Source organism: Symsagittifera roscoffensis, chromosome 5, assembly GCF_963678635.1.
Source record: "Symsagittifera roscoffensis chromosome 5, txSymRosc1.1, whole genome shotgun sequence".
Taxonomy (NCBI): domain Eukaryota; kingdom Metazoa; phylum Xenacoelomorpha; order Acoela; family Convolutidae; genus Symsagittifera; species Symsagittifera roscoffensis.
The window spans coordinates 8,219,642-8,238,807 of record NC_087066.1 but is presented as its reverse complement, the minus strand read 5'-3'; the positions used below and the strand labels follow the sequence as shown (position 1 = coordinate 8,238,807).

General features: G+C 33.7%; 1 protein-coding gene across 5 annotated transcripts in view; it reads left to right on the top strand.

Annotated features, from left to right (window-relative positions):
- Positions 1-12,618, top strand: part of LOC134845956 (uncharacterized) — a 35,516-nt gene extending 22,898 nt beyond the window's left edge. For all 5 annotated transcript variants that reach the window (XM_063863095.1, XM_063863097.1, XM_063863096.1 and 2 more), the window contains 4 exons: positions 1,387-1,663; positions 2,135-2,956; positions 10,920-11,192; positions 11,523-12,618. In XM_063863095.1, coding sequence (XP_063719165.1) covers positions 1,387-1,663; positions 2,135-2,956; positions 10,920-11,192; positions 11,523-12,538 — 2,388 coding nt within the window. In that variant the 3' untranslated portion in view covers positions 12,539-12,618. The remainder of the gene's footprint in view (positions 1-1,386; positions 1,664-2,134; positions 2,957-10,919; positions 11,193-11,522) is intronic.
- The last annotated feature ends 6,548 nt before the right edge of the window (positions 12,619-19,166 follow it).

Here is a 19,166-nt window from a genome sequence, read left to right as displayed (position 1 = left end):
AAATTTGGGCGCCAAAACAGGGTCTTTTAATGCTTTAGGAGAGCTCAAAAATCATTCTGGTTAATTTGGTCGACTTTAAAAAAGTCCTCAAATATTTTAAAATTTGTTTGAATATCAGCCCCCCCTTCATCGAGAAAGCCATAGACCTTTCCCTGAGTTCTGTTAAAAAAAATAATCAATTAAAGCATTCTACTGCTTAATTAAATAGCTGATGATTCTTTAAGCAACTCAATTATTTTAACTAAATTTATTTGGAGATGGGTCGTTTCTTCAATAATATTGTCAGCTTTTATTTCTGTCATCCATTTTGGGTTTTTGAGCTCTACTCAAACTGTAGAATGACCTTGTCTGTCGAGTTAACTGACTTAGAAGCAGTTAGATTGAAATTGACAAGCAGAGTTGAAAACGGATTTTTTTGTCTGAATAATGATTGAGTTTCTCAGCTGCACTCCCAGCCGCAACGTTGAATTCTTTTTTAATGTTATGTCTGAATGAGGTTTGACTTAAAATTTGAACAGATTTCCGAGTGATATAGAAAAACTTTTGTTCTTCCAAAGGTTAATGGCAAACATGGGAAGGGAAATTTATCAAGCTCGTGGAACCAAATTACCAAATCGATCGCATAAAGAATAACTAACCAAATCATTCAAAAATTCGCCAGATATCGAAAAATGGTGGTTCCTTCAATCGACATTTGTGTAACTTTTAGCATGGCTGATGCTTATATTAATAACATCCTTTTTAAATTATAATTGTCATTCGGGTTTAGATCTAGGATGTTCTCTTCTTGGGGGGAGAAGCGGGGTGAAATTAAAAAAAAAAAATTCGACCTTTCTTTTTAGCTTTAGTTCGTGGTGGGAACTATCGAAACTCATCACGATCACAAACAACACAAATTTTAAAAAAAAATCGTTTCAAGTTTTGATTTATTGTGTTCAGAACTTTCCGTGCGACTTGCACAGCAACGAGCTTTCGTTGTATGATTATAAAGAATAGCTGTTTCTGATTCGATCCCCTCCCCCTCCACGGAATCGAACCCCTCACCACCCAAAAGGTCCCGCTTTGGTATTAATTTAAATCATCCGTTTTCGGCACCCCACTTTGATCTAATTAAAAGGGTGAGCGGTGCAGAAATTTTGTCTATTAACTCTATAGGATCATTAGTATTACTGCGTTTTAAAAGAGCTTGAAAAATCAATTTGGTCGACCTGAAACAAAGTTGTCAAAAAAGTCGAACATTTTTGAAAATCCAAAACACTACTTTCCGGACTCCTCGAGAAAGTCCTAGATTCTTCTATGATTATGAATGCATTTTTGATTGTTTCACTAAATTTTTTGCAGCTAATATACTTGTCTAAATTATGTGTTTTTTTGTACATTTTTCAGGTTGAGTTGACGTTGGTGGTGAAAGTGAGTGCAGTCTATTTGGCCTCTGCTATGCTCCTCTCTCTCCTGGGAAACAGTCTCCTCCTCCTCACCTGCCTCGCCAACCGACACCTGAGACAGAGCCACTCCAACTACTACTTCATGTCCCTGTCTATGGCCCACTTGGCCATGACTATGACCAGTATGCCCCTCACTCTCCTCAGTGTGCTGTACAAGAGTGACTTGTTTGATGCTCTGCTGTGTAAACTGAATCTGTTCATGGTGCTAGCCCTCCAAGGTAGATTCGTAGAATTTATCAAGATTTTTTTCTTTGACCGAGAGATTGGATCCCTTTAACTATATCCCTCCTTTTGCAAAAGTGGGGATTCGTTACTAGGTTTAAAATTCTGATATGCGTAACCGTTCATTTATTTCTTTATAGGGGGTACTCGTTAGTAGGTAGCCGAGAAGAAGGGATATAGTTAAAGAGAACCGAGAGGTCTTTAGGCAGAAAATAGATTCCGGGACGGGCTTACTTCAGTAAATGTACTCCCTACAGCTTTGGTTTTTTTTTTCAAAATCTTTTATTTAAAAACTTTCAAAAGTCGCTTTTTTGCCAATATACACTGAAATTAAGTGAGAGCGATTTTTTGCTGTAAAAGTTCCAAAAAGTGACCAAAAACTTCATTTGTCTTTAAAAAAGCACGACAAAATCCGCCCTTTTTGATAAAATCCAAGTTACGCTTCTGCTAGCTTTTTGTGTTTGTAGGTGCCGTATCCCACACCCTGATGTACTTCAGTTTACATGTGGTCTTCTCAATGGGACAGATAGGCAAACAGCCGAACGCTTTCTTAGCCGACACCGTCAGCAACCACAGCCACACTCATACAGTCACAAACATCAAAAACAAACACGACGCTAAAAACCACACAACAAATCACGTCTCGTTGAACAACCACCAATCAAACAACTCAAATCACGTTTCGGTTAACTGCACATCAAGTAGCAATTCGGCTAAATCACACTCTTGGCGACCAACAATGCAAGTATTTGTATCTCTTACATGTGCGTGGATCTTCGGCTGTGTGGGCGGGTTGGGGCCCGTAGCCGAATGGGAAGCGATTAGCCGATCGACGAGTTGTCTCCACTGGCACCGACAACATCAAATTATCCCAATTTTCCACACCTACTATTTAACTATCGGCTCTTATATCTTACCTTTACTGATGATTGGCGTTAACTTAAGTCGGGTTTACTGTTGTTTATTAACTAACCCGAGAATAAAAACAGTAATAAAGAGTAATGCTGGATTGCAGTCGTACGTGAAATCGTTGCGTTCGTTCCAGGCGATTGTTGTTCTGTTTACTCTTTCTTGGATGCCTTATTTTGTGCACGCGGTTTCGGAGAGTGTTCACGTGGTGATCACGTGGCCTTGGAGCGAGAATGTGTCGCAGTTGTTGATCTACTGCTTCATATACTTCCAGAGTGCAACTTACCCTCTGCTTTTCTTCATTGGCAGTCGGAACTTCCGAAGAGGATTTGCGAGGATGTCCACTGGATGCCACTCTTCCGATTCACAGCAAACAATTTGTAGGTTATCATATGGTTATTTTTCTAAAATCGTTACATTCATTTTAACTTTTTTCTCAATTAAATTATTTTTTTTTCGTCAGCTAGATTTTTTTTTATTTCTCAAACTGATCATCAAAAAAAGTAAACTAATCGAAATATCCAGGACCAAGTTCCGCCCAGAAAGCACTTCATTGGAACCCCAGTATTCTTAGATAGTTCGTGCGTTTTTTATTGCAAGATTCTTGCATAGTTTGCTACCATTTTGCACGTTTCTTGCAATCTTCGCATTCCATTTGCAAGAAAAAAGCAAAACTGTGCAACCTACTACAAACTTTTTTGCAATTTTTTTAAACAGTTTTTGGTATGTTCAGTGCATTTTTTAGTTTCTGGTAGTAGCTAGGAGATATTTAGATGTTTATTGCCTGTATGTCCTGCATCTGTATGTTCCTGGATTCCAGAGATAAATTTACAAATTTAAACATTTTAAAATTTTGTCGGAACGATTAAAGAAAACGGAAGAAAAAGTCCATATCGCGGAATCCGCTTACAATTCACACAAAATACAGTTTGGCCTCGTATTAAGGGAGCATGATGAAAGTGCGCGAATGTATAGAAACCATCGTTCTGAAAAACTTACAGTTTTCAGAGCTTGTTAGATTTTTTTTTGCTACGGAGTTTGCTAGATTAAGAAAACTGCATCGGGAACATAAAGAAACTGCACTGTTGCATAGAAACGAAACAAACTTTTCTGAAGTTTATACTTCCTTTTGAAAAATTTCAAAATAGGTAGATAAGAGTTATAAATTTTTTTCCATGTTTTTGAATTTTTTTTCCAAATAACCAGAAGTTTTTTAACGCTAATTAATTTTAACTTGAAAATTTATGACAAAAAAGCCAAATTTTGCAAGTTCAATTTAAGCAAACCGCAACATTTGCAAAACTTGAAATCTCAACATAACCAAAGTAAAAACAAAATTGAAAATTTATTCTAGACTACTGTTGTTTCAGCAATTAAAATATAAAACATTTTTGAGTAATTTATGTCACGCAAGAATTTTGCAATGATCTTGCACATGCCTTAAAAAGTTCTTGCATTGTTTAAATTCCTCGCAAGAAAAACAATAGTGAAATACTTGTGTGTAGAAATTAATTTTTGACTTCACAAAATAGGACAAATTGAAAGAACCAACCGATAATTTAGTTATCGAGTTTTAAATGTATGAAACTTTTAAATTTTTTGAACTTATGGCTAAAGTTATTTCACGTTCTTGTGAACACATGAAATTTCACGACCGCACAACTGAAAAAGAATGAGCAGGCAAGACACTCCACTCGGTGGTATATCATATTAAAGCACTTGCAATCGTGATGATTAGTTTCTTTTCAAAAAATTGTCTCAGTGTCGAGTAAAACTCGTTTAAATATCTGAGGTTTAGTCTAATTTGGAGCGAGTAACGAGATCGAGTAACGCTCTTCAAATGGAAGGGAAGTTTGCTGTTTTCTAGACCTTTGCGATAAAAACTTACTTTGATTTCACTATTAATAAAACTAATTTGGATGTTTTATTTAGCGCTTGTTTGGCAGAAACGCTGTTTAAAAAAAGATATTGAATACAAAAAATTAAACTTTTTTTTAAATTTTTTTTATGATTCATTTTTTGAAAACAAGTGTTGTCGATAATGCTGATAATGCTTATTTTATTAATTTTCTACTCGATTGTGTAGTTTTCAAATCACACCACCCATTTATAACGACACCAATCAGAAGAAAATTATAAAAAAAACATTTTTTAATGAACTTGGTCGGAACATTCTATGCTACTTGCACAGCCACCGACTACCCTTCCTCAACTCGTTTTACCACACTAGTGCAGAAAGTTAAGCTCAAATTCTTGTTCTTACTCATAAATTACTTGAGTTTAAGGAATATTTTGGACAATTTTTACTTAAAAATTTAACACAACTTTTACATCGACCGACTGCAAAATTGATTTAAAAAAACACTCTTTTTTGAAAAACACTGTTTTTTAGACACCTATCTGTTTATTTAGACCTGAAAACGCCATTTTTCACTTTGAAAGGGATGAAAGGGAGATATTGAAAGGGAGATATTCTTTGTAGTGGATATTCTTTAGGACTGTTTTTGAATAAGTGTGAACGAAAAATTTGATCAAGCGATTTGAAACATTTTAAACGAGAAAACTGCATTATTCGCGTGAAAAGTTTCCGCACATTTTTTGGTTCATCTGAGTTGACATTGTTGAAAAACTTTATTGCAAATGTCAAAAATGGCTCTTTTAGAACCGGAAAAAAGTGCTTCAAACCAAAAATCAATATTTTCAGAGATAGTAGTGGAGATCATTTGCATAAACTTTTCGGGTGATGTAAAAATTGTACATAAACTCTAATAGCGTATCTTTCAAAATTGTATTCGAAATTAAGTATTTCAGATAGATGTAACCAGAATTTGGGTCCACTAGTTTAACCTGTCCACTAGTTTAACTGGATATGCCAGGAGCTTTAAAAACAGTTATTGTAAGGAAAAAGCATAAACAGTTTTAGTTCTATCTGTCAAGATAGATAAAGTACAGTGATATTGAATAAAAAAACGGTTCTTTCAAACACTACTACGATTGAATAGAAAAAATTAAGAGTAAGGAAAACGTAAATTTTGTGTTTTGGGAGATTTATGATTGGCGGGATCGAGAAGCTAAAAAAAATATGGATGCAGAAGTTCTGAGAAGCATTTTCAAAAACATTAGAGCCCACAAGTGTTTTGAAACTCGCCTAACGAAATACTTTGCGAAAGTTTTGGGTTTTTTTTTTGTCTACGATTGAAACACTAGAATTTAAATATTTGAACCTTGCATCCACCAAATAATTTTCAAAATATTTTTATATAAGATTAAATTGAAAAAAAAAATTAAAAACTCTCCCATTTGACCGTAGATCTACTTCAAAAAGTTTCAAATTTTACTTTCAATGCCTCTTCTGAAAAGCTAATGTAATTTATATTTGTTCTAAAGTATTTTTTTATTAGTGTTTGTCGCACAATACCTTTTCTTTTGAACAGTTTCTGAAGTTATGTAAGTTTGAATTCTGTTGTTCTATTTCAATTTTTTGTGGAAATTTTTTTATCCGTGACTGTTTGTCGAATTCAAAGACTGTTTGATTATTTTTTATCTGAAGCTTCCTAGATTTTTTTTGGTTGGTTTTTGAGACCTTCAACCCTTTTTCCATCACCACCTAAAATGAGCATCAAATTTATGGTGTAACGAGTAGTTGTGGATTGTTCAAAATGAAGATCCAAATTTGTTTGACATGAGCTAAAAGAGTCAGCCTGTCATTTTACAAAACAACCGCTTGATGCGAATAAAAGCTCTAAAGCTAAAATGCAGGTGCGAGGAAAAGGAAAAAGGGCCAATATCCTATGATACATAGCACGCTGAATTGAACTTTTTATTCTTCTCTCAACTTAATTGCATTATTCTCTATAATTCAAAATAAACAGCGAAATGTGAAAAAATATCAGGTCATTTTTGTGGCCTGTTTTGTGCATTTCACGATCGTCCTTTCCCCCGCCTTCTCTTTGCCCCCTTTAGCAGTATAGTTTTAACCTGTTCACAGTTCAACTTTTAAACAGCAATCGATACCCTCCGCCTCTGCACTGAAGGGAGAGAAAATTGAAGGGAAATTTCGCAAAGGTATCCTCATGATCATATAACCACTTTGTCTCCCTGTTTTTTCCATTATTCCATATCGGTTGTTTATGAATTGTGACGTAATGAGTTGATGTGTGAACAATATTTTGTTCATATAGTTTGTCACTTGACCTATAACAGAATTATGTGGCTTAAATGCATTTTTTACTATTTGGCCACATTTGCATACCGCGGGTTGTATTTGATGTCCTTTTTTCACCGAGCAAAATTGTTTCCCAAGTCTCACGAGGCCTATAATGACTGAATGGGCGATTCCATTATTTCCTTTGTTACGTGCGCGGGCTCCTACCATTACTGCAAATATCACACTTTTAAAGGTGAAAACACTGTCGAGAAAACGACATGTTGAAAAGGCCGAAACTTTTTCTTGTAGATATAATAACCGAATTCTTATTGTGATCATAAAAGCTTTGAATTGAAAAAATTGCCAAGCAAGAAAGTTTTCTTCGGCCATTTTACATTTGAGATTTTAAAACCTGTATGATTTTTTATAGGATAAAATAGGCTAAGGGAAATCAGTGAACGTCCACCTTGCAACTTTCAATCAAATCGACACGCTACAAGTAGATAGTGGGTTAAGTTATAAGACAAAACAGGTTAACAATTGCATTTTTAACTAATAAGCCATAGAAATATTACCAGTTTTATACAACTGCAGAGCTGCTAATACCATTAAGCTGGTTGGAAAATTGGTGGGCGAGCTGCAAAATAAGTCATAAAAAGAACTCTTTCTTCTCTTACATTTTTGCCTACTTTGGGTATTTGTGGAATAAAAAGCATGCTTTTGAGGGTTTCGAAGTGAGTGCTATAACGATACCTTCAGAAACCGGCAATTTTGAGGACAAAAAAGCTTATATGCACATCTAATACCGGGTACAACCAACTTGAATTTTGAAAAATTTCATAATGTTGAAAAATATCATGCGTGGTGTCAAAGGGATGCTCCTTAAAATTAAATTAAAATCAACAGTAAAAGTTTAACTAGACTACATTAGTATAATCAAGGGCGGATCTAGGATTTTTTCGAGGGGGCTCGAAAATTTTGACGAGCTTTTTTTTTAGGTCGACAAATTGATTTTCTGAGCTCTCCTGAAGCACTAAAAAAACGCTGTTTTGGCCAAATTTTCTGCGCCACATGCCAATTTTTGAAAAAACAGGTCAAAAAAGCTGTTTTGGCAGGTTTTGACAAAAAAATCGCGTTTTTTTTGGCGCGAGCTCCCCCTCAAATTTAGTATTTATTGGCGCCCAAGGCGCCTTTAGAAAAACTTAAGTGTCGGTCGGCCAAAGATGGATTTCTTAAAAATAACCAAAGGGGGACCTTTGGGTCGGCAAGGGGTTGACTCATTTTACAGTATTTCAAGTCTTTGCGGCTCAAGTTCAAGTTCTTATTTCGATCTTCAATCTTCAATAGGAAAAAACACCGATGCTACACAAGATACGTTACATGATCTTTTACAAATTCTAGCCAAATTATTAGCTAAAACTTTTCAGGAATCAATAGAAACACTGGAACAAAAAACTGGTATCAAACAAAAGCATACAGTAGGGAGTTTAAGCAGTGAAAAAAGTATAAATTTTTTCTGTGTTTTTTGAAATAGAAATATCTCAACTACAGGGTGCTTCATAAACTCTTTCTCAAATCAAAGTCAAATTTTTTATAAATAAGCTGAAATGTAGAATTGAACATTTCACTCAAACTAGCAATCAAATGGAAACTTCGTCTAACTTAAGAAGATCTCTTCAGACTGTTGGGCAAACTAAACAGTGAAAACACAATTTTTTCAGTAGTTTTTGTTACAGAAGCAATTTTTCAGAGAATTATTTTTCCTGATTTCCTTCCAGTTCCATGAAAATAATTTAAGCTTTTTTGTTTTTTCTTAAATCATTTTAACTGATTGTTAGACTCAATTGGGTTTAAAATTCATTGCTCAATTCTCATGCTAAAAAGTATCGGACATAGTAAAAACAAAGAAAAAACAAAAATGGCGTTTAATTTTTACAAAGATTTTTTTCCAAGAATCACGCAATTTTTTTTATATTAACGTTGAATAAGGAGCTGGTTTCTCATTACTTGCTGCATGGAATTTTACAATATTTTTTGTCTAGCGAAGACAGCCCGGGAAAATTGCTGGCTGTGGTCGGTCCCATTAATTAAGAAATAATCGCGTCTCAAATTATTTCACACAGCGTTCGACCTTTAGAGGGATCCATGTTTTCATTTTTATTTTTGTTTTTCAAAATTTTCATTAATGGTTTTCATGCAAAGAGACCTTGAACAAACCAAGTAGCATTTGGAACATTCGAGCCTTGACTGATAATGTTTGTTTCATTAGTTTTTTTTAAAGCAAAGTCAAGGACGAATTGCATTCATAATTGAATGTTTTAATGAGAATTTTCCAATAACGCAGTTTTTTTAAATTATAAACAAGGTCATGCTGCCTTCTTGAACTTGGGTTTGGCTTAGAAACAAAAAAAAAGAGAACAATTAAGCATTGAGAAACGCATTCTTTCATTAATTTTGAGTCTTGACATCTCAAATTCTAGTCTTATTAGGATCTTCAATCATCAATAGGAAAAAACACCGAAGGTACACAAGATACGTTACAAGATCTTTTACAAAATTTAGCCAAATTTATAGCTAAAAATTTGCAGGAATTAATGGAAACACTGAAAAAAAACTGGCATCAAACAAAAGCATACAGTAGGGAGTTTTCGCATTGAAAAAAGTATATATTTTTTTTCTGTTATTTTTGAAATAATTTTTTTTCAACTACAGGATGCTTCATAAATTCTTTCCTAAATCAAAGTCAAGATTTTCATATATTAGTTGAAATGTTGAAATGAAAATTTTGCGCAACCTAGAAATCAAATGGAAAGTTGGTCTAACTTGAGAAGATCTTTTCAGACCAATCGCCTCTCAAATTATTTCACTCAGTGTTTGACGTTGTCTTTAAAGGGATCCATGTTTTGTTTTTTTATTTTTGTTTTTCAAAATTTTCGTCAATTTTTTTTCGCAAAAAGACCTTGAACCTCCATTCGGAACACTCGAGCTTTGATTGATTCGGGTTTTCTTCCTTGATTTTTTTAAAGCAAAGTCAAGGACGAGCTACATTCAAAATTGAATGTTTTATTGAGATTATTCCCATAACGAAATCGATTTTTTTTTAATATAGACGAGTTTATGCTGGCTGTTTGATCATGCCTCTAACCAAGCAAGAAAAAAAAGAGAAAAAAATTGAAGATTAAGAAACGCATTCTTTCATTAATCACTTTTCATTTTACTGCAACAACCTTATCTGCCATCCCCCTTCTTCTCCCCCGTTTGCCTAATCATATGTGTCTAATGATTTGATGGATGCTCTTTTGTCTGTTCTGCCGAAAGATAAGCCCTTTGTCAATAGTTGCTCTTTTTCCCCGTTAACAAGTCAAAAAGGGCTCAAGAAAGAACCCAAGTTGCCTGTAGACTAGAGGAGTATAGTAGATTATTTGATCTCAATCCCTCCGCTTTTTTCATTTCTGTATTCTTAGATAACAGAAACATAGTATTTCTTTCAACCCATATTTTTTGAGGCTACTGATAATTCTGAAAAAGAACAACTGCATTTAGCTTGATGTAGTTTTAGATTATATCGAAATGTATCATCGATTTCAAATATAAAATGGTCTTTTCAATTCTAAAAATGAAATGTGCTTTTAAGCGCTAGGTGACCCTGGGGCTCAGTTCTGGGACAAAAGAAATAATCAATAATTACAAAAATGTTTTTTTTTCTGCAAAATATACTCTGGTTTTAAAAATTAGAATAGCCTAATAAAGCATATGACTCACATGCTAGCTGTTTGGCATTATAAGATGTCTTAAATTTGATTAACGAAATTAGGGGATCATTGTTGTCTCTTTTTTATTGTAAACATCAATCAGGGTGTCACATTTTTGACACAGCGGGACTTGAAAAAAAATTTCAGCTCAGAAGTTCAGGGGATAAAAAAGCGAAAATTAGCGACAGATGAAAGAACTTTTTCAGCTCTAGTACATGTCATTGGACTAAATTTTTTTGATTTCATTTATTTTGCATCTGTATCATTCTTTCGTGTTTTTGGCGATTAACATAAATAAAATTTAACGATTGAATGCTGTAGAAAAATCAACGTTTAATTTACAGCCCGATTTATAATTAGTACTTATATTTGAGAGGAAATTCGTAAACTAGACAACCAATGCGTGAAAAAAGAATAATTTTTGATTCTTATGTTTTATTGCAGGGGACACTTCACCAACCTCTATCAGACGCCGAGGTCAGTTGAGTTCATTGACCTCTAGCAACAATAAAATCATCAGCAATCACTCTGCCTTTCTAAACACACTTGACCCACAGCAGCAGCAGAAGAATGGACCCACCCAGCATAGAGGGCGAGGGGAGAGAGGGGGACAACTGGGCTCAAATCAGCACTCGGGTGCCTTAACCCAAATACACAACAGCAATCACGTGTCTCTTCTGGTCACGCCTGCCACACCTAAACATCACGCTCTCAGCAGTAAGTAAAAAAAACAGAGTGAAAATTAAAAAAAAACAGACCTGAAAATGAAAAATAAACAAAATTTGGAGACTTTTTTAAAGTGCGTAAACTTTTTAAACCGGATATGGCACACTATGAAAGCTTTTTTTTGCCTTATTTTTTGTTACCGAGAATCTCCAATATGCAATCAATTGATGAGCCGCCAGCCTTTTTTTGTCAAATGACTGTTTGACGTTGCAGCTTAATGACTGTATGAAGCTTAACGGCTTATAATTTTGCTTTCGACCGCGGCTTATAAAAGAGCAAATTGAAGAAAAGTTTAAATAAAAATAATTTTTGTTTTTCAAGTGGGCATGGGCTGCGAGAAACACGAAGTGCTGTACAAGAACCCTTCCAAGCTCAAACTGGCAGACTTCGAGAAGATAGTGCCTCCCAGACCTGTCAACTTCAACGTGCAACACCACGGAGGGGATCCCGTCAGTTACAGCAGCGATTCCGAGGGGGAGGGGACGGAACCAGCGGGAAGAGTCTCCAATGTCAGCATTTTCGGAACTTCTGATCTCCCGGAACTTCAGCAGTCGACTGATGTCGACGACAATATCCAGCCTCTATTCGTGTTTGATGACGTCATCAGCCCGAGAAATCAGAGACGTTCTAGAACATTCCAACTTTCGGATATCGATGATGAGCCTTTTAGTTTCTTTAGACACAGAGCAGTATCAAACAACACAGAAGGAAACGAAGATACATACATATGCAGTTCCAACTTCAAGAGTCCCGAAAAAACGGACGGGGGACCCTTGAATGACTCACTAATCAGTGGGGGGAACTTGACAATGCCTACGTTGAGAAACACAAGCACGCATTCTCTATCAATATCCAATTTGCCTCAGGTAAAACAGAAAAGACTGGATTTTATGCTGATGGGACGGTCGGATAAAATCAGTGGTTCGACCAGCAGAATAACCGACCGACCGCACCTGCCAAATTTGGAAATTATCTCAGCCAGCGATCGCACGCCAAGTCCAATATCGCCGCCTCAGCCAATCAAAACCCGCATCTCATTCTCAGACCAATTGGAAAATAATGAACCAATCAGAGCAAAGCAATCTAAATCTTCGAATAGCTTTGTCGATGTAACGGACGAATCAGGTTCGATTTTGAAGAATCACGATATTATTCAACCTGGTTCGGCAACGCATAGGTTGAAAGTCCAGTTGACGGTCCCAGAAAGAACTCGGCAAAGCTCCTTACGGAAGGAAGGGCGGGGTAACAAGGGGATGTCTTCGGGAAGAGGTGGGAAACTGGGGAGCAGATTCATTAGCTTACAGGAAGACGCGTCCAGCAAGGAGACCTATTTGTAATTTTATATCGAGTATATTAGAAATAATCATTCCAATTTTCCAATTTCATTGTACAGGTTTAATTCAAGTTCCATATATCATGTGGTTTTCTAAGGGCAATGAACGCTATTGTGAAAGAAACTTAATTATTTTTTTCATGGTTCTTGAACTACTTTTGACTTTTTGAACTACTTGTAGCTTCTAAACGTGGCGCAGTTCATGTTTTTCAAGTAAACTTTTGAAATGCTCAACGCTAAATGCTAAATATAAATTTTTTCAACAAGATGATGTTTGAAAATCGTTATATGACATCGGTATACTTAAGGGTAGAGTCAAAAGGTTTGGACCTCTTGCATTCACAATGCATAGGAAACGACCTGAATAGTCTCAGTGTTGTATTATACAAAAGATAAAACGAAAGCGACAAACTTTTAAACTTGGGCGAAAGTTGAAAGTTTTTAAAATTTAAAATTTGATTTAATTAGGCAATAATCAAAAAGTACATAAACATGCCATACAAAAGAAATAGGCTTTTTTTAGAGTTTGTGAAAAAGTCTTCCAGCAAAAAGAACATAAAATCCATTTTTTGTGTAACCAGGACTAATTTATGCACACAGAAAAACTAAATTCTGCCTGCACTTTTTTTGGAAAATGTTTGTTTGAGTACAAAAATAATTTTTCATATGAAAAAAAAAATGATTTGGAGCATTTTCGAAATTACTTGAAAAATTTTTTGTTGTCGCCATCAAAGAATGTCTATCGAACAATTTCCATATAAGGGAACTGTATGATATGCATTTTCCCAAAAAATGTTCAAAAATTATTGCTATCATGTTTTTTTTTTCGATTTTATTAACATTGACTGCACTGTCTGTCATTTTTAGGTTCATTCTTAGTTTTTTGACAATTCTTCATGATCAGAATTGTTCATGGAAAAAACGAACATTGTTAACTTTTCGTATACGGAAATTGCATGACAGGCTTTTTTCCGCACACTTGATGTGAGGAACTGTATGATTAATTCTTGGTGAAGAGAATTGTATGTTAAGCATTGTTGGTGTATGATAACAACCAGAAAAATTTGTTGCAGAATTTTTGTTTTTTGAAAGTCAAACTGTTAAATGTTTTTCCAAATTAAAAATTACACACAAAAAAAAACAAAAACAAGTAATAGGTTAAAAAAATTTAATTTAACTCAGCACAAAAATTTGTTATGTGTTATACCATTCAAAACAACAGAATTTCTCGTGTCAGTGCGAAGCACTAAGCTCTCCGTCTGCCAAACTTGTAAGTTAAATCATTACCAGGCCAAACTGTGCATTAGATAGACGCACAATTTTGTGACTGTTTTTTCCTTGATTCCAGAGACAACCCTTTAAACATGCAAAAATGTTGTCGGAATGATCAAAGAAAATGAAAAGAAAACAAAAAAAACAAGGGAGCGTTCTTGTTGCGGACTTGGCTCTTTTTTCTTTTCCCCCACCTGCAAAAATTTACCAATAATTTTTTTTTTCACATTAATCGATTGTTTTGAAAATTGAAATTCGGACTGATTAGGCTAGGATTAACATATTTCGTCCTCATAACAAACCTTGTAGAATCACTCGTTACACCATAAAATTCATGTTTTTGTGAGGTGGAGGAAAGGACAAAGAGCAGCGGAATTGTTTATAATTCACAAAAAAAGCAAAGGTTGGCCTCGTAATGAAAGTTTGTTTTTGAAAAAATGAAAAAGGTAAGAAAGTTGAAAGTTCTACTTTTGTTTTTGAATCGTCCACAAGCAATATCATGTAGAAAGCGAACTGTTTCTGATCTAGTAACAATTTTTTTCGATTAAAAAACTTGCCCTAAATCAAATCGGAAAATTTACTCTACCACAAATGCTACATTTTTAAAAAAAGTTTCTAAATAACGCACGTGATAACCCAATTTACTCAAATAGTCAATTTCTGTGCAAAGAATGGTCAAAAGTGAAAATAACATTGATTTTTAGCCAAGGACGTCTACTTTGTCTAGATAATCAAAATTCAAACCTTAATAAAAACTTAAAATGAAAAACCAAATTGGTCTGAAAAAAAAATTACCCAGCATAAAAAATTTCGTCGCTTTTGTCAAAAAATGGAACAAAAATTGAAATAAAAAATTTCATTTTCTTTTTTTTAGACGCAATCGCAGAAAAAATTTTAACTTCAAAAATTGAAAAAAATGAACGAGATGGCAACTATGAAGTTATAATGTTTTCAAAATTTTATCTGATAAAGAAAAAATGAAATTTTAAAAACCATTGGAACTAAATGTTACCTATCAAAACTAAAAAATGGTGTTTTCACGCCTTATCATTTAGAGTGGGTTTAGGTCAAGGAAAAAAATTTCCTAAATAAAATTATAGTTTCCTTACGCAATGTCATTTACTTGCTTAATTTTGTGCGCGGAATGATTCGGGCCATAAGGAGTTGGATTAGAACAATTTGAATAAAATGATATAGTTCATAACCCTAGCAAACTTCAAGAAGCAGCTGCTGGTGCAAAACATTTTAAATAAAAATATTGTGAATAAACATAAGAATACTAGCACAAAATTGCCAGTTTATGTACTAATAATTTTCTTAAAAGCAAAATCATGTAACCTGTCAACTTGCTTTAAAATTATTTAAAAAAACTGACAAGTAATTTAGTTTAGAAAAAGTTGAAAGTATAGAAAACATAATGTTCGTATAAGTGCATCGTCTTGAACGCTTCCACTGCTTTCTAGATAGCAGTGTTTGATTGACAATTGATAAAAATAAAATAAAAGAACCTCTTCTACAATGTAAAAATTTTCTGCACACATATTCTCCACCTCAAAAGCATCAATTTCGTAGTGCAATGAGTGATTTTATGGAGTTTAGTACAAACAACCATACACTTTTGAATTAACCGAATTCGTGTGGATCAAAGCTTGCAATTGTAACATTTGACCTATCATATCACGTTTTTTAATCCCAATAACAACAGGGAAAGAAATAATAAATTGTTTCCAAACAAAATCTAGTTTCACGGTTACTTACAAAAGTTTACAAATACAAATTGGAATTGTATGGGAGAACACCATTAAGCCAGCACATCCGTTTTCAGGTTTCTCATTCAGCAAAAAAACAAACTATTTAGTTAAATTTTCAGATCTAACGGACCGTTCTACCGGTAACATTTCTTAATCGTAAGCCTTTTTGTTCTCTCTTTTCAACACGTCTCTTCAAAAAAATAATGTTTTTTGTTTTCGTGGGTAGTCTTTTTTATCTATAACCTAGAAACAAACAAAAACAAACTCTACGTTTTCAGCAAAAAATGTATAATTAAAACTATTCAATTAAAGCAGAGAAGCCCTTTTCAAAAACTGACCCCGGCAGAAAAAAAATAAAAGAGTTTTAAATATTTTTCGAACTTAAGGTCTAAAGACCCTCTGTTGACTTTTTCTTTTAAAACTAACTATTGATTTGAGTTTCTCATTGAAAATATTGTGCCTAACTTTTTTTTCAAAAATGGCATAACACAATGGATCAACTCGAAACAATTTTCCCAGTTAATTTCAAATTTTCGTTAGCAAAAAAATCTCTTACAGTATATACAATTTAATGCATTATTTCAGTGATTGAATCCTACTTCCGCACACAAAAAGATATTACTCTAACAAGCCTTTCGATTTTTGTTTCCAAATCCATCAGTTAGGTTTTGTCGGTTTTTGAATAAACTAAAACTCCATATTGGATGATTGGTTGCACATAACTTTTAACGCAAATGTTAATTGCTGTTCTGTTAGAAAATTTTTCTATTGAAAAAAACACTCCTCAGATCTGAAAATCTTTTTTTTTCTTCTTGATCATTATGCTGATGAAATTTCAATTTGCTGTCAAGATGAATTCCAAGATATTTAACACGTTTCACATCTTCTTATTCTTATTGGGGGAGGGGCAACTAAAAAATGATTGACAGGTCTTTTTTCACATTTTTGGGTCCGACAGGACCCATGTTCTTGGTTTTTTTTGACAATTAGTGTCAATTTGTTCTTTTTTGACCAATCGTTCACTTGAAGAACAGCCGGTTGATGTGCGAGTCGGTTTTGTTTGTGGACTTCAGAACAGTGTGATCTGCATACGAAAGTACCCATGTGATACCCGTGACTATTTCAAGATATTTTACCTGTAGTATGAATAGAAGTGGGTCAGGAATAGATACCTGAGGTACTCCGAAGATACCAATTTAAGTCTTAAGAGATCTTGTTTCGGTGTACTGATAGCGAGTGTCAAGGCAAGATTCCAAAAAATTAAAGAAAGGCCCTCTGAATTCCATAATTTCCATTTTTTTTATCGCAAATTTGAGTAATAAACAGCTTCAAAAGCCTTTGTGAGGTCTAAAAATGTATTCTGATCCTTTAATTGTTGATTTTTGTTAGCGATGTAGTCATAATATATCGTGCCAGACTTGATATTGAAACATATCTCATCATAAGCCAAACAAAATAAATCCACCATTCAACCCCTTAAAAAGCACCTGAGGAAAAAGTACGTTTTCTGCTGGACTTTTGATTTTCTTTTGCTCAAAATTCCAAAAAAGTGACAATTTGTTCTCGGAATATGTTTTTACTCGAAACAAACTATTGTCGCTTTAAGAACAATTTTTTTGAATTTTCTGAACAAAATTGATGATGTAGCATAAAGTTTAAAATCGGTATCGCTCCGACTGTTCAAAAAAGTTACTATCTAAAGTTAATCTTATTAATCACAGTTTGTTCAGAAAAAAACGCTCTGAACATAAATTGTCAGTCACTTTCTTCGAAAACTTGAACAATAGAGTTATTGAGTAATTAAGGATCTTTTATCTGTCAAAGTAATTATGAAAATCGGTTTGACTTCAGGCTTGGCATAGTGTTTCAACTTTGCAAATTTCTGCTGTTTTTATCTATATATTTGACAGTGTGCACAATTTAAAAAGAGCAATCAGCAGTGCACTACTGCATTGCTCAAAATTGCACGTATAGTTTTATTTAGCTTGCAATGCTTGCAATTGCAGTTTAAGATAATAAAGCACAATCGCCTTCGATGAATATTTTATATAAAAAAATATCTTCATTTTTTGTTATTTCATTTTGACTACTATTTGCTCAAAACTTAAAATCTGTACTGTTATAAAAAGTAATTGCAAATCTGAAAAAAATAAAGTAGCCAAACAAAACATCATCACCCAAAACTAGAAAAAGTACAAGAAATTAGAAATATGAAAGCTGAAATGAATTTTATCTATTTTAAGATTATTTGTTGCTTTTGCAGTGCTCCTATAGTTCGTTTCAAAGTCATGTTTTATGATTTGCTTTAGACTAGACAAAAAAATCAATAACTAAAACTGTTAACACTTATTAAAAACTGGCAGTTTTTCTCGATACAAGTTCTGTAATGAGAGTTAAAAAATATCCTGATAAAACAAATTATCTGTCAATCAAGCTTGAAAATTTTTCAAAATTGCAGACTGAGACGTCAGCAGAGGAGAAAAGCATCAACAACATAGGTTGATCATCTTTGCTAACTTAAAATTAAATTTACAATTTGCAGAGGTGAAATAACGATTTGAACAATATTTTAACAATCTGAACAAAATATGCCTGAAAAAAGATATTTTTCAAACCCAAGAAAAACTTATTTTATAATCAATTCCTTAATTTTTTTGAAAAATTCGCAAAATTGATTTTTGAGTAATGCAAAAATGGATTACTGTGAACCGGAATCTCTGCAAAACCATGGCTGCTCAATCTAGTATCTTGTCTTAAATTATTGCAGATAAAAAAAACATAACATTTTTTATTTATGTACCACTAAAAAGTACTGAAGAAAAAATTTGCAATTAGTTTTGCCCTACAGTATACTTTAAAACAACACTAATTGCCACTAATTTAGTATTATATTTTTCGGCAACGCTTTTACAGTAACTGTATTATCGGAAAAAAAATCCAAGTCAACCAGAAATGCCAGAAGTCTACGAATATGACTCAGGTAGGTGAATTAAACTAAAAACCATTTCAGCATGAGAAATTGAAGTCAACAACAATAACTTGAAGTTACTCGATTGCTTCATTGCACAAAATGTAGATGAGTTATAAACACAAAAAATTCCAACTGGTTTTTCTCAACACTGTCAGAAATGTTTTGAAAAAATTATAATATCTTCCGAATCATCACGACTCAGTCAAGCCATGTCAATCATTTGTTTTATTGGTTACCTGATTTTGAGTGGAAAAAAACACTAAAATACACGCGAAAACAAAATTCTTTCCCATCTTCTGTGGTCGAATTAACAAGTCCAAAGCCACATCTTTAAGCCCTAGAATTTTCTGAAAATTATTGATGCTTTTTGTATATAAAACTACGACCAAACTTTACAAAACGGAATTTGAACTCAATTTGCAAGCTTGAACTCAATTTGTAAGCAACTTGCCGCCAAATTTTTAAGCCAGTAGAAGATCAGTATTTTGATAATCAAACAAAAATTTCTTAAATAGGCAAAATGCAGATATTGAATTCCTCCTTCTGCCAAAATAAACACTAAAAAGCGCCAAACATTTAGTCTTTTTGCATGATTTCATATATTCTAATAGATAATAAAATTTCTGTCAACAAATGGT